The sequence below is a fragment of the Ambystoma mexicanum genome, chromosome 1p (genome assembly GCF_040938575.1).
Source record: "Ambystoma mexicanum isolate Mex_15411 chromosome 1p, UKY_AmexF1_1, whole genome shotgun sequence".
Classification (NCBI taxonomy): Eukaryota; Metazoa; Chordata; class Amphibia; order Caudata; family Ambystomatidae; genus Ambystoma; species Ambystoma mexicanum.
The window spans coordinates 677,737,313-677,751,107 of record NC_090921.1 but is presented as its reverse complement, the minus strand read 5'-3'; the positions used below and the strand labels follow the sequence as shown (position 1 = coordinate 677,751,107).

Genomic DNA, 13,795 nt, shown 5'->3' with positions numbered 1-13,795 from the left:
AAATGTGAACCACAATTCAAAGCTAGTAAAATAACTTGTATACTTTTTAAAGGAGCAACAAGCAACCTCTAGGTAAGTATTAACTTTTAGGGACTCTGTAACTTATTCTATTGCATAGATACATGTACAACATGAACTTATTCACAAGTAAGTATTTTTACATTTGTTATAATTTCCAGACAGAAGTTTTATCATCAAAGTCCTTCCCTAGTCTATAGCATGATTTTTCTCAGAGGCAGAAGAGGGACCCTAGTGATCTAAGAACCAGCTGTAGGCAGGTCCGGATAGGGTTGAGTTGCAGGAAAGTCAGAGCTCCAGGGGATATTTTCTTCAACAAGTATTAGCCTCAGAGTTAGTTAAGTGTTCAGCGACTTCACAGAAGGCTCCCTATATGCGTTCCAGCAGTAAGCCTGCTTGAAGGGTATGGGCAAACTCCCAAACACTCAAATCACCCACCCAGCCTCACAGTATTCACACACGACTTAAGGTAGGTATTACCCAAGCCAACACAGTACCTGTTAGGTAAGTTTTTCACATCAATAATACATCTTCCTGACCTGTGTCAACCCCAGAACATTTTGCTTTGACTAGATAACTGTTACCTTGCTGCTAGGTGAAGTGGAATCTTTTTCCCCTCTCGCCTAGTCTTTTACTCTTTTTATGGGTGACCTTTCTATGTCTCTCAATAGTGTGTAGCTGAAGTTATAGTTTCCTACAACTTTCGGGCTTAGGCTGAGTTGCCGCCATGGTCTCCTCTGTTCATTTCTCTTTCATGTACTTGGATGAACTACAGTTCCCCCTTACATTTTATATAATGAAAAAGAAATAAACACGGAGCACACCTTGTTCGATGTTTGTGGTTATTTAAGGTAGTAAAGGGCTGTGCGATATGATGATAAGTTTAGAACATTCTAGGTGCGGGGGAGAGAAACACAGCGTTGGCATCTAGGCTGGAAAAAAGTACAAACGAAAGGAAGAGTTCCCTATTGGGGAACTCCCATCCCCTGCACACGATCTATAGCCTGAACCTAATAGCCAAAGGTGTTTTAGTCTACAATGCCCAAACGTGCTATCCTAGTTCCAGGGTAGCAGGTATGGCTTGTCTTTAGTTAGATTCTGAGTACAGGCACTTATGTATTTTCAACAGGAAGTAAATTATAACATTAAAAATTCAGTTGACAATTCCATATAACACAATCAAGAGTATTTATTGTTCAAGAAGGCCTAAGGCGTTTTCAGTGTGCAACTCTTCATCAGCGGCAAGAAGTATTTTCAAATAGTTCTACAAAGAAACATTAAAGAAATAAACTTAATTAGACATCTGTATTTTACAGACTTTGTTCTAACATGTTACTTTTTAACACTTATAGTTGTATATTCTAGTTGTTAGTTTCAGAGTTAAAAAAACTCATCATTGTCATTAGAGTACATGGACATCACGTGTTGAGAACTCATCTATATGGGTGGAAGTAGCTAATAGCATACCAATTTGTGCCCTCAGACTAGTGGTACAATTGTTGCATTGATCAATAATCACATTGTCACAATTTGTTCCTATTAACCAGTTGACTACATTGGCTGCTGATCATCTCTGTGCTGGATAAGGAGCTGCGTAGTGGTTAGTTAGCGTTAGAACTCCTAGGATTTGTAACATTTGTGCAAGTTGGCGAATTGCGAGACTCAGAAGTTCAATTAACATTGCCGTTCAACCTATGATAAAATAGGATGGGCTTAATGTAGACTTAGTAATAGTAAAGATAAGAGATGCTGACCTTGATGTGGATCTTTAGGGGGAGATAAATCAGTTTCTAAAACGTGGTGGAGAAAAAAGTTTTCTACACTCAGTGTTATTCTTAGTTCCTGAGTTCTGATAGAATCTGTAAGGAGAAAACAAAGAGTTCTCAGCAACACTGTCCATAAGGAGCTTCCTTAAAGAGATATGGAGGAAAGTAGACTCCATAGGACAGGTAAAACCCAGAGAACAGAGTTCCAAAAGACAGAGCCCATAAGAATGAATGAGTGGGAAAAGGCTCCACTTATTCAAGATTAAGGAAAAGGGTCCAGAGGTCAAGCAAAAGAGGTTGGGGGTCTCACTAGGAGAGGGGATGAAGCATACAATTGATACGTTTCCCTAACAGTTGGTTCAAGTGAGAGAGAGGCCCAGAAGCTGTGATTGCAATAATTTTTCTGGTCAGGTCCAGATGCAACCCCTGGCGATTTAAGTAATGCAGATTCACTGAGGAGGACACTTCAAAGAATAGGGGAAGGCAAGTCCCAGCGACAGCCCCTGCACACAGATTACAGCAGGTGTCCTTCCAGCTGTGGTTGAAGAAGGTTCTCCAGGGCAGGATCCCTTGAGGCTGAAATTAGCAGGGTAGGCGAGTTGTACCACCAGCTGGTGACCACCAAGGTTCCGGGTGCATACATGGAAGGTAGCGCTACTGGCGAGGTAGCCCAAGTGAGCTGGTCAGTCAACTGGTTGATCCAGGGACACTTCTGAAGGCTCAGGGCAGCTATATGCTTGAGAAGCGTCGAGGCTAGTTGGTCCCAGTAGTTCAAGGGATTCCAGGCCTCTTCAGAAGTCTTCTTCAGATCTTCAGTCGGCTGTTCGTCTCTAGGGATCTGCACCATTCAAACAGCCAGTAGTTGTCCAATCAGGGCCAACTATTGGTTTCACTCATGCCCCACACCTAGACTCTCTGGCACCACAGATCTGGAGTGGGACCAGACAGACAGACGACCCTCACATGCTCACACACTCACTTTCCCTGGCAAGTGTATGACCTTATCTGCAATTTCCTGACCTAGCAAGGCAGGAAGAAGGCCAAACTACAATATGGTAAAAGATCAAGCAAAGGTCTTGTGGCATACTGGTTTTAGGGTACTGGCCACGTTTAGTAGCCATACGCGGTAAACGTGAATGTGCACATTAGAAATAACATACATATTGTAAAAATATATATCTGCTACCACCAGCTTGTCTTTAGGCACATATAAAAGTAACCAACAATCCCAAGTGTAAAGAGCCAGGGTGATAAAGTATCCCAATTGCATTGTATTGTAAGATGTTTTGAGCAAGGTAAAGTTACAAAAATGTAAAAGATAAAAGGGAAACATAGTACTGATAGTCTGAAGGACTGATCGGTTTCCCCATTTCAAAATGAGCAAAAGACAAGTGAAGCTGAAGGCTTTACTTCACCTCAAAAATTCAGAACAGCTTCAACAACAAAGCAAAACGATTGGCGGTCCATAGAATCTTTTGAGGGAAAAAAAGAGAAAAGAGAAATCTCTCATAACACATGCATAGCATGTGATTCTAAAATGGATACAAGCTTTAAGAAGACTTACTGGTGAATGTTTGTCATATTGATCCCCTGCAATTTCCTTGGCCTCCTAGATGTTTTCATTGCAAGCAGGCCAACCAGATCAGCACAGTTGTCTAACCTAGATATTTGCATGTTGGAAATTGTAGCTCTCTATTTTCATTTATATCACAAATATGGGTGGAAGAATTCCCAAAGTTCAAAGCACTATTTGAGCAAATGTCAGTACTAGAGAATGTGACCTTACATGTTGGTCAAACAACTTCTGTCTTCAGCTCACAGTTTATCTGGAGCATATATACTTCACTGAGCTGGGCCTCGGGTCAACTGTTCTGCTGCTTTGTTTGAGAAAATGTTTACAAGTAAGGGAACAAACACTGAAACACAGACACACTGTTTTCATCATTGGTTTTGATTTCTTGCTAAAGCCAAAAAACCTAGTTATATTCATACTTGTAATTTTGCTTTTCATTGACTTAAGTCAATCCATGCCAGAAAATTTGACTAAAGGAACCAGTGAGAGCTTGTGAATGTTGTCGTCTTGCACTGGGCTTCAAACAGAACTTCTCTGTAATCACCAACAATGAGCTCCCTGGTATTGAGAGGGTTGATGTTGGATGGAACCAAAGTGGTTTGCCCTGTGAATTGCTGAACAAGACAACCAGGACATTGGAGCTCACATAATGCTGGTATCTTAGGCTATTGCTTAGTAAACTTTGACTGCTGCCTGTTCAATGATGCATATGTACTTACCAGAAGAGCAACAGAATCCAGAAACCTTTCGCAATAGGTGTGGGTAGGCCCTCCTTAACTGTAGCCTTTTCAGAGCTCCTAACAGGGAAGAGAACTCATTCATTCACACCACATAACCAAGAATTAATGATAAATACAGAAAGACCTGGTGACTCCGGCAACAATACGTTCTTTTCTATTATATCCTGTAACAAGGATGCAGAACACTGCTCGACACCAGCCCCGCAAATGGAGGCAACAGAGGTGCGGTGGCAGACAGAAACAAGACCACTACAGAAAAGACTGAGTGGAAAAGTGGCAAGGTTATCCCTTGATATCGAAGAAATCGAGCTGCTTATGCCGAATCAAGGGAAAAAACATGACCTATTTGGAGTCAGTCAAAGGAAAAACCTGAAGGTATTTAACCACCAATTGAAAAAGAATAACAATAACCCCAATGATACTCTTAACCCCAAACCAGCTATGATTGCAATGAAAAAGAACAACATCAACCTCAATGACACACGAAACCTCAAACCAGCCCTGCTGCAACAACGAGAAAATGAAAGAAAAGATCAGTCTGCACATTTACATCGAACAGGAGTTCAGCTGCCAGAGCGTGTGAGAGACCCATTGATATCGTCAGAGATATCGAGGAATAACAGCGAAGGACAATCCAATATCCTTTACATGGATCAGCGAAAAGACCACCGGCTCAGAGATGAGCCAAGAAAATGACTTTTAAAAAGCACCAGGAGATTGGCAGAATGACATCGACATGCCTCAAGAGACTAGGTATCATGAAATGGCTCTGTCACCATCAGCGTTGATGCATCTCCAGTCTATAACTATGAGTGCGCTAACTGTCTCAATGGCGCCATTCTTAAAACTATATGGGACTATTGGCGATGCATTAAAAGATCAAGCAACTCTAGTAGCGATGGGCCATTCAAAACATATCTATCTAGAAAGCTTTGTGAATAAAATAGAAGCTCGACTAGACAATGAAGCCAAACTCACCATCCAATGGAAAGCAAGATCTAGCGAGAGAGAACATCGAAAAAGCAACAATGATGAATGCCATACGCCGTGAAAAATGCACAAATCCACTTTGGAGGCAAACAGAGAAACATTCAGAAACACAGAGACCCGGAACACCGGCCAAGACTGAAAAAACAACCATCCCTGAACATTCTTTAAATTCGGATATTGCAGATATTGATCTCACTGTGGAAACAGAAGTTGCTGGCGACTAGCCATCAAATGCAATCCCAAAAGGCGCCCGAAAGAAATCAATTAACCCTACGAGTACTCTCACGAGTGAATTACAAATGATGCAACCAGCACCCAAAGAAACAAATCCATCACAGGATGGTGTGAATCAAATATTCACCATTTTTTAAAAGAACTCTCAAAACTCAAAACAAGAAGGCAACAATAAAGAAGACTAAAAACCAACTGGCCCCCACAAAGCTGCGTTCCAATTGCTCTAGGGCTTTCTTGCGAAAAAACCTAAAGGTGCCAGTGACGAAAATACAAACTGTTCCTGAGTTAGTAGATAACAACAATAAAAAAAAGATAAATTACTCACTGAGATCAAATTACAGAGGATATTGATGCGAATACCGAAGAGCGAAATCAAAGAGACATACTTCTAAATCTGTCAACATAGTCCATGGAAGAGAAGATGGGAAATGAAGATGCAGAAATACCTAATCCGCTAGCAGCTTTAGAGGAAATCTCAATTGACGATCTGGAATGAACATAACTGTTCCTCAGCTCATTGAATCCCCAGATCTGGACGTAATGGCAGCATCTACAGAAAAAAAACTTTCAAACCCTTGACCAGAAATGCTCGACTATATTAAATAAAAGAACGCAATCAGAAAAGGAAAGATTCAACAGTGAAAATATAGATTGCACTCCAATGCGCCCCAACTTTGAATTGTGAATAGCACTGAGTCAAACCAACACGATAGTAAATGAGCGAATCCTGAGATCTTCAGATGGCCTGATTTTGAATCGCACCAATGTAGTTAAATTATTACAGGCCATTCCTCACTTAAACCACCTAACTTCAATTGATATTAAAATTGTTCAATTCATTGAAGAAAAACACACAATTGGGTAATTGTGCACCTATTTTCGGCTGTGTTCCGTGCAACAATACTTAAACAAAGAGAAGCATTCCTACCACTAGGATTTGAGATAACCGATAATCCTCTAGGCAGTAAACCTCTAAAGACTACATCATGATGGGGGGATATTTGAATAAAGGTTTATCAAATACCAAACGAGGACTGCAGAATGAACATCATCTCAATGAACATCTGCAAAGAGACCTGAGCGACCTGAAATTTTATCACAAGTTGGTAGTGAACTTTGATGCCCAACAGAACCATACTGAGGGATCAGTTACGTTCACTGATGGGAATAAAACATCAACAAAAGCACAAAGTCCCATGGAGAAACGAACATGGGAGACCAATACCACAAGAGAATTAGCAAACAGGAATAAAGGGGGAACGGCCCCTGAAACTATGCAGTTTGAATACCCGTGGCTCCTCCCACCGCTTCAATGAAGGCAACAACCTACTGCATAGCTTTGATATTGTCTGTCTTCAGGAAACCTGGATCCTACTGTTACCGGCTTGTAACGGCTTTACTTCCTATTGGAATCCAGCAATTAAAGGGAAATTGGGACAGCCATCTTCTGGGCTCCTAATTGTGGTAAAAACTGGAAGGAATTTGAAATTGCTAGAACTGCTGAACCCTAACCCGTACATCCAACTAATAGTGATCCAGAACCTTCAGCCTAACAAAGAAAACGGCAACCTGATGGCATTGTTCAACTTATATTGGAATCCAGCAGGAATAAATGACTCATCTTTTATTAAGATAATTCTATCAATGATAGATGATCTTCAAGCACAAAACAACCAGCTATCATTTGTACTATATGAAGACCTTAATATTCATCTATTCGACAAAACAGGAGCCCTGACAACCGAACAGAAATTACCCAAAAAAGCCCAGATGTGGGTAAGAGAATTGCAACTGCGATCAATTTTCATACTAAACTGGCAACTAAATGGGGATATCCCCCCGATGCCCACTTGGCAGATGGGAAAAACCTTATCACATCTTGATTACATCTTCGCATCCCGCGTACTGATTCCTGAATTGAAGTCCCTGAAGATTGTAAATACCTTGAGAAGCGATCATAGACTAGTTGCACTAGAATGGAAACGGAAACCAACCACTCTACGCTCCAAGTGTCCTTTGAAATTATATCTAAATAACGGACAAAATACACTGCGAATCAACGCAGCCGATGTCTCAAAATTGACAAACAAATCGCAAGCAAACCGATCTAGAAAAGATCGATTATGAATGGGTTTTAAACCCATGTAAACCAACAAAGCGTCTAAATCATCAAATCTGAAGATCGCAGTACATCCATACAATGCATACTTGATTGATCCAAGGAAAAAATATAGAAGAGCCATCAAAACACTGCACAAAACCACCACAAAAGATCGCGATAGTCTGATCAAGAAACAAAAACACATATAAGAACTGGACAATATCATTTAAAGAAAAACGATTGCCAGCTGATGCAGAGATGATTCTGAAATCTATGAACAACTGTAACACACGCAACCTTTGGGCACTACTAAATGGAAACATAAGAACTTCAGCTGCCTTAATTGCTGTTATTCCAGAAGCAGTATGGGTGGCCAATTTCTCGGCATTATATGCAAAGAATGATAAGAAACTGGAACCTAATTTACTTAATTACTCTGATTCCTGGTCATTAATATGGGACAGAGACGATATCTTGATCAAAATAAGAGGTTGAGTACATCAGGAGTGCCTGGACCCGACGGCCTCTCTAACAGCGTCCTAAAATCTAATCCAGAAGCTTGGGCGGACTTCTGTGTGGCCCTATTTAAATCAATAATGGAAACAAAGCTTATTCCTGCATCTTGGAAAAATGCTATCATAGTCCCGATTTATAAACACAGAGACCGAGCACTACCGATAAACTATCCGCCGATAGCATTAATTGATCCATTGGGCAAGATCTTTGCAGTGATATTACTATGACAGATACAGCAATGGGCGGAAATGAGCAGGAGTATCGACCTGCGACAGACTGGATCCGTAAAAAAGGGCTAGTTACAAATATCAACTTATTCTTACTAGCCATACTAAAATTAGAGGCCCTGAAAGCCAAATCTGTCTGGCTTTCATAGACCTCAAACAGGCTTTTGATAGTGTAAATCGGCAAACAATATGGAGTAAGCTGCGTACCTGGAATTGTCCTCCAGACCTTTTGGCAGCTATCCAAGCCTTATATACCGAAACATCAATTCAAGTGCGACTATCTAATAACAGCGTATTATCTGAAAAAATCAGGACGCCCCTTAGCGGTGTTACTGTTTATTCTGTACATCTCGTACCTTAACCTCTCACAAATAAACTTAATAACTAATCCGCCAAGATTAAATGGGAATCCGATTACATGGATGCTCTATGCAGGCAACCTTGTCTTCTTAGACAAAACCCCCATCGGATTACAACAGAGTCTAAATGCCCTTTCACTATATTTCAAAGACAATGGCCTCTTGATAAACGTGTCTAAAACTCAAACTTTAACAATTCGGACTGGCGATTACAAAAGAAAAGATCCTTTGCCCTCTTTCTCGATGATGCCAAGTTACTCCAGGTCAAATCCTTTAAATATTTAAGAGTATAGATGAATTCCTCCCTATACGAACAAGAATGGAGAGAAGCAATATGAACAAAGACAAAGTGCCTAAAACGCCAAGCGGTGATTTTACACAAGAAGCTTGGCAAACACTCCATAAGGCCAGTTTTACTTTTCTTATCGTCAGAAAGTAATTCCGATTCTGGCTTATGGAGCAGAAACCGCACTAAACCTCTCATGGAAGGTTTGGGTTTCCTGCAATGCGTTCTTTTGGAGGAAAGTCCTCTCATTACCCAAAGCATTTCCTGTAGCAAGAATACGAACTGGCATCCATCCATTCTATTATAGTCTGTAAAACTCTCGATCTTTATCGCAAGATACGAATTACTGATACACTTCGACCAATGGAAGTCTTGCGAGAAAAATCCATGATGCAACACAAGGGCATGCTGGACCTCTGGAAGAATCAATGTGAATCAATGTGTGAAATGTCTGGAATTATTCGAAACCAGAGTTGGAATGACTGGATACAAACCTAGCAGGATAAAGCAAACTATAAATGATCAATCGTAAGGCGCATGTGCGATCACTGAACCAGCTTCTGGCATATCTGTATAGATTCCTGTGCCCTAAGGCGAGAGACTTGTTCTTACGACTAAGACTGAACCTCCTACCAACAAGAGAAGTATTAAGTCGGTGGAAGCAAGTAAAAGAGGAGTTGAACTCCTGCCGATTTTGTAATGGCTTCAAGCAAAATGAAACTGTCATATATTGATGGAATGTGACGGATTAAGAACTATAAGAAACAAATATCGGGAAGATGACAACCAATCAAGACATCAGACGTTAAACCCAGGTGAATGATGGGAGTCATTGATTCTAGGAGAACAGAAAACTTTCATTTTTAAAATACTTCCATTCTGGAGAGAAATAATTACTTTAAAGGACTCTGGGCTTAAATGCGATATGAGCTGGGCTCTAATCCAAACTGTAAATATCTGGAATTAATCTTCCTATCCTTCTGTTTTTGTTCTTCTTTTATTCATTTTCTCCCTTTCTTTTAAATGGAATGCAAACCAATGTAAAAGTAAAAGGTTTTAAATAAACCAAATTACTAATAAAAAGAAAAATATGTGCTGCAGTCAATGGCTTTGCAAACAAAGAAAAACATCCAGTGATACAGCTGACTGTTTTGTAATCGTTGGCTGCTGCCTGTGACTTTGTAACGTTTCCATCTTGTAAATGCATCAGTGCAAGCCTTCCCTATTGCAGTCTCCTTAAGAAATAAAACCACTCACACAATTGTATTGGCCTATTAGTCCTACTCTGCCAAATCACCTAAAAGATCTTGCTGCTTTCTTCTAGATATCAGTATCTGATCAGCAATATGATGTCCTCGTGTTTACCCAAATTACAATACTGTATAGTCATGTGCACAAGCTGTACCCCGCAGAGATTTAAAATATGATTAAGGTTGTCTTGCAGTTATTTCACTCCATTTTACCTCCCTGATCAGTGGGATCTTTTAACTGCCTGTTGAATGGCACTGTTTATTGGTGCATGATACATAGGCAACTTTAGCACAGCACCAATTGAAATGCATTATTTTAAGTTTTGTTTTCTTAATTCTTCTAGGGGCGGAGGCAGCCATCAGGACGCCCAGCGACAGAACGTCGGCCAAGGCAAAAACAAGAATCTGATTGTGTACTTCTATAGTAAACCTTTTCTTCATATCCACATTACTTCTGCTGTCATCCCTCTCTTCAGAAAACCTGTTATTTAATTAAACAGAAATCGTAGCCAGTTAATCCTTTTAGACAACACTAAATTATCTGTCATAAAAACTTCTTAAATCTCAAGAGTTTCCTTGTGTTTGATTTTAGTACCTTTGTTTTCTGGATTTCTGGATACCCTCGCCTTCAGCCAGCAGCTGTAACAAAAGTATGATGCTATCCTGGCCACATATTTTCATTCCAGGCACTTGATCGGGTTTAAGAGAATTAATATGACTGTATAATCCAGGAAGAGCCTTATAGAATCTGAAAAGCACTCTCCCTTTGTCATTTCTTACAAAGCAGTCATACGTGGAAGGTGTTCGAGAACAAGTTGGCAATGTACAAAATGCATCTAAAATGTGGATTCCTTTTTTTAAAAAAATGTTTTTTATTGTTTGGCTGAAACAACCTTTTACAAAAGTAATTCACAACTGAATTCTTCCTTAGACAGGCAATATAACATTAAAAACAGTACCAAAAATGAAGACACAACATATTACCATCAACAAACACATATTACAAAAGTTCTTCTAATTACCACATATTAACAATTCATTGCAAAGCAATATTTAAAATTAAACAGCAGTAAAAACCTAAAAAGAACAAAACCAATGTTTCTATAACATTTTCTAAATCCTAAACGCTGTTATAACTCACTATAACATTACTCTTCATTTACACACAACAATCCTAAACGGTAGTTTCAAAATTTTTAAAGAACAAGAAAGAAGAGGAGAGACCTGCATGACATTTAGACACATTGAGAAAGTAATTAATCAACAATATTACAGCTAGCAAGCTCCTGCACTACTGCAATTGTGAGAGGATTGTGGACACCAGCGATTAGATGGTCCCAGAAAATTTCTGGTATGAAGTTAGCACTATTGAAACCAAATCTAGTGAACAGTCGAGATCTGGCTTGTCCGGTTCGTTGACAGTCCATTAAGAGATGTTTCAAAGTTTGGACTTTCGGATTAGAACACTGATCACATAACTTTAATGCTAAATCACCTTGTCCTCTTTGTGCCAAAACCTCACCAGTTCTTGCTACATTGAGTAGGATTCTGACGAAATTGTTCCTTCTTTTCCAATCTGGAAATTTGACTAAATAGCTTGGAACAAAGCCTAAATTATTTTCTTCTTCTATACATTGATTGGATCTTGCTCTGGCATGCATAGTGTCAATTGTTGTAATCCAGTCCATTTGCGCCCGATTTCTTTTTTTGGCCATGCAGGGGTTATGTATCAGAGTATCCAGAGCTGTATTTGCCTTGGATAATTCAGAATGGGCCCATTCTTCCAATTTTCTTAACCTCTCAGAACCCCCCCCCCTCTCAAAATGCTCTTTGATGTCCCCATATAGAGAGTCCTCTTGTGCAACCGAGATAAGCCTAAAGAGAGACATTAGTTTCCATCCTGCAATGGTTTTTAAGGAGCTTAACCCTAATTCAAATCTAAGGAGTCCCATTGAAACACTCATGGGGAGATGGAAAACATTCTCCCACACCAATCCCTCCCATTTCTGCCAATCTGTATGCCATAAAAGGGGTTTGGTTTCCAGCCCGTTGAGTATTACCGGTATGACTTTTGCCTTGTAAAACCTAATCAATGGAAGTATAAAGAATTTCCAATATTTTACAATTTCTTTTTTCATCTGAGCCACTAGTGACAAAATTTTATTTTGCAAATCCTTCTCCACCTTACAAATGGCGGGGGGGCATATATTTTGAAGCCTAAATATAACGGCTCTTCTACTCTCTCAATTTGCTGACCTCCTATCTCCCAATGACTATGAGGAACTTTATTAAGGCTTTGTCTGAACACCAGAATCTTTGATTTTTTGGGTTAAGGGCTAAACCATTCTCACTAGCATAACTGTCCAGTCTGTTAAGCAATCTCTGCAGTCCCACAGAAGTGCAATCTAGGACAACCACGTCATCGGCATACGCCAGCCAGTGAACCCTAGATCTTCCGATCACTGGACTGGCCAACGCGAAGGGTTTCAGGCATCTTCCAAATATAGATTGAAAAACAACGGGGCACCCAAACATCCCTGCTGATCCCCCTTTTCTACTCTATAGACTTGGACATGTTACCTTCCTCGTCGAGTCGAATTCTTATAGTATTGTCTTTATGGAACTCGATCAGAATGGCTAGCAATCCCTCAGGAATGCCCCAAGCTCTTAGCTTTGCCCACGGTCTGCTCCTGTCCACCTGATCGAAAGCTCTAGAAAAGTCCACCCAGGCCCCGTACAACAGATTTCCTCCAGGCTTACCCATCTTCTCTGACATAACATTGAGAGCTACTCCATTTAAGGCTGTTGAAAGGCCCTTTCGAAAACCGGTTTGGTACTTGAAGAGGATCTTATGTTCTTTTACCCATTTCTCCACCTCACCCAAAAGGTTCTTCATGAAGCACCTTCCATCAATATCCAAAAGGGCGATCAGATGATAATTGATTGGTAACGTCCAATCCCCCCTTTGAAAAGTGGGATTATTATGGCCGATTTACAAGTGGGAGGCAGTACTTTCTTAAGCAGGATTTCCCCAAATAGCCAGACTAGCAGTTTGGCCCATATAGTTGGATTCTCTTTTAGCACTAAGTACGTGAGCCCATTTGGACCAGCTACTTTGGAGGACAAGCTCTTCCTAATTATTTCTTCCAAACTCTGTGTCTAGCGGAAGCTCCCCTTTCACACCCTCCGATGGTAGGGAAATAAGTATTCATGAGCCGAAGGTGAGAGAGAGATATTCCACCCAGAACTTTTCAGGGACCAGGTTACAAAGTGAGCTTTTTGAGCTACCCTCCAATGAGTTTATCACCTTACAGAAGTTACTAGAATCCCTTTTTGCCACCAACTTCAGCATGAGTTCACTGTCATGCTGGAGACACATGGCCTTCCTTCCCGCCGACCATTGTTTATACGACTGGCGTAGTGCTTTAGATTTTATTTCTCTGTTCAGCCAAACCCATGTCCAGCTTTGTTAACGTCCTTAGCTCTTGATTCAGACGTTTTTTCATCAGCATAGTAGCTTCATCAAAAGCATGGCGATGCACTTCAATTTATCCCCCTCCTCCCACACTCGGCGGACAGGTGTACCAAATAAATTTGGTGAAACTGACCGGAGTGCAGTTACGCCTTAGAATAGAATCAGGAGATTCACTGAGGCATTTATTCAGAATCGCCCTGTCCCTCATATTTTTGGAGATGTATTCTCCATTTCTTACTTTCGACAAGCTGTCTTTGCCT

The 13,795-nt window shown here is 40.4% G+C and overlaps 1 protein-coding gene across 1 annotated transcript in view; it reads left to right on the top strand.

Annotated features, from left to right (window-relative positions):
- Positions 1 to 10,628, top strand: part of MINDY1 (MINDY lysine 48 deubiquitinase 1) — a 362,529-nt gene extending 351,901 nt beyond the window's left edge. Inside the window, exon 10 of the mRNA XM_069649763.1 lies at positions 10,405 to 10,628. Within this exon, the coding sequence (XP_069505864.1) occupies positions 10,405 to 10,485 (81 nt within the window). The 3' untranslated portion in view covers positions 10,486 to 10,628. The remainder of the gene's footprint in view (positions 1 to 10,404) is intronic.
- The last annotated feature ends 3,167 nt before the right edge of the window (positions 10,629 to 13,795 follow it).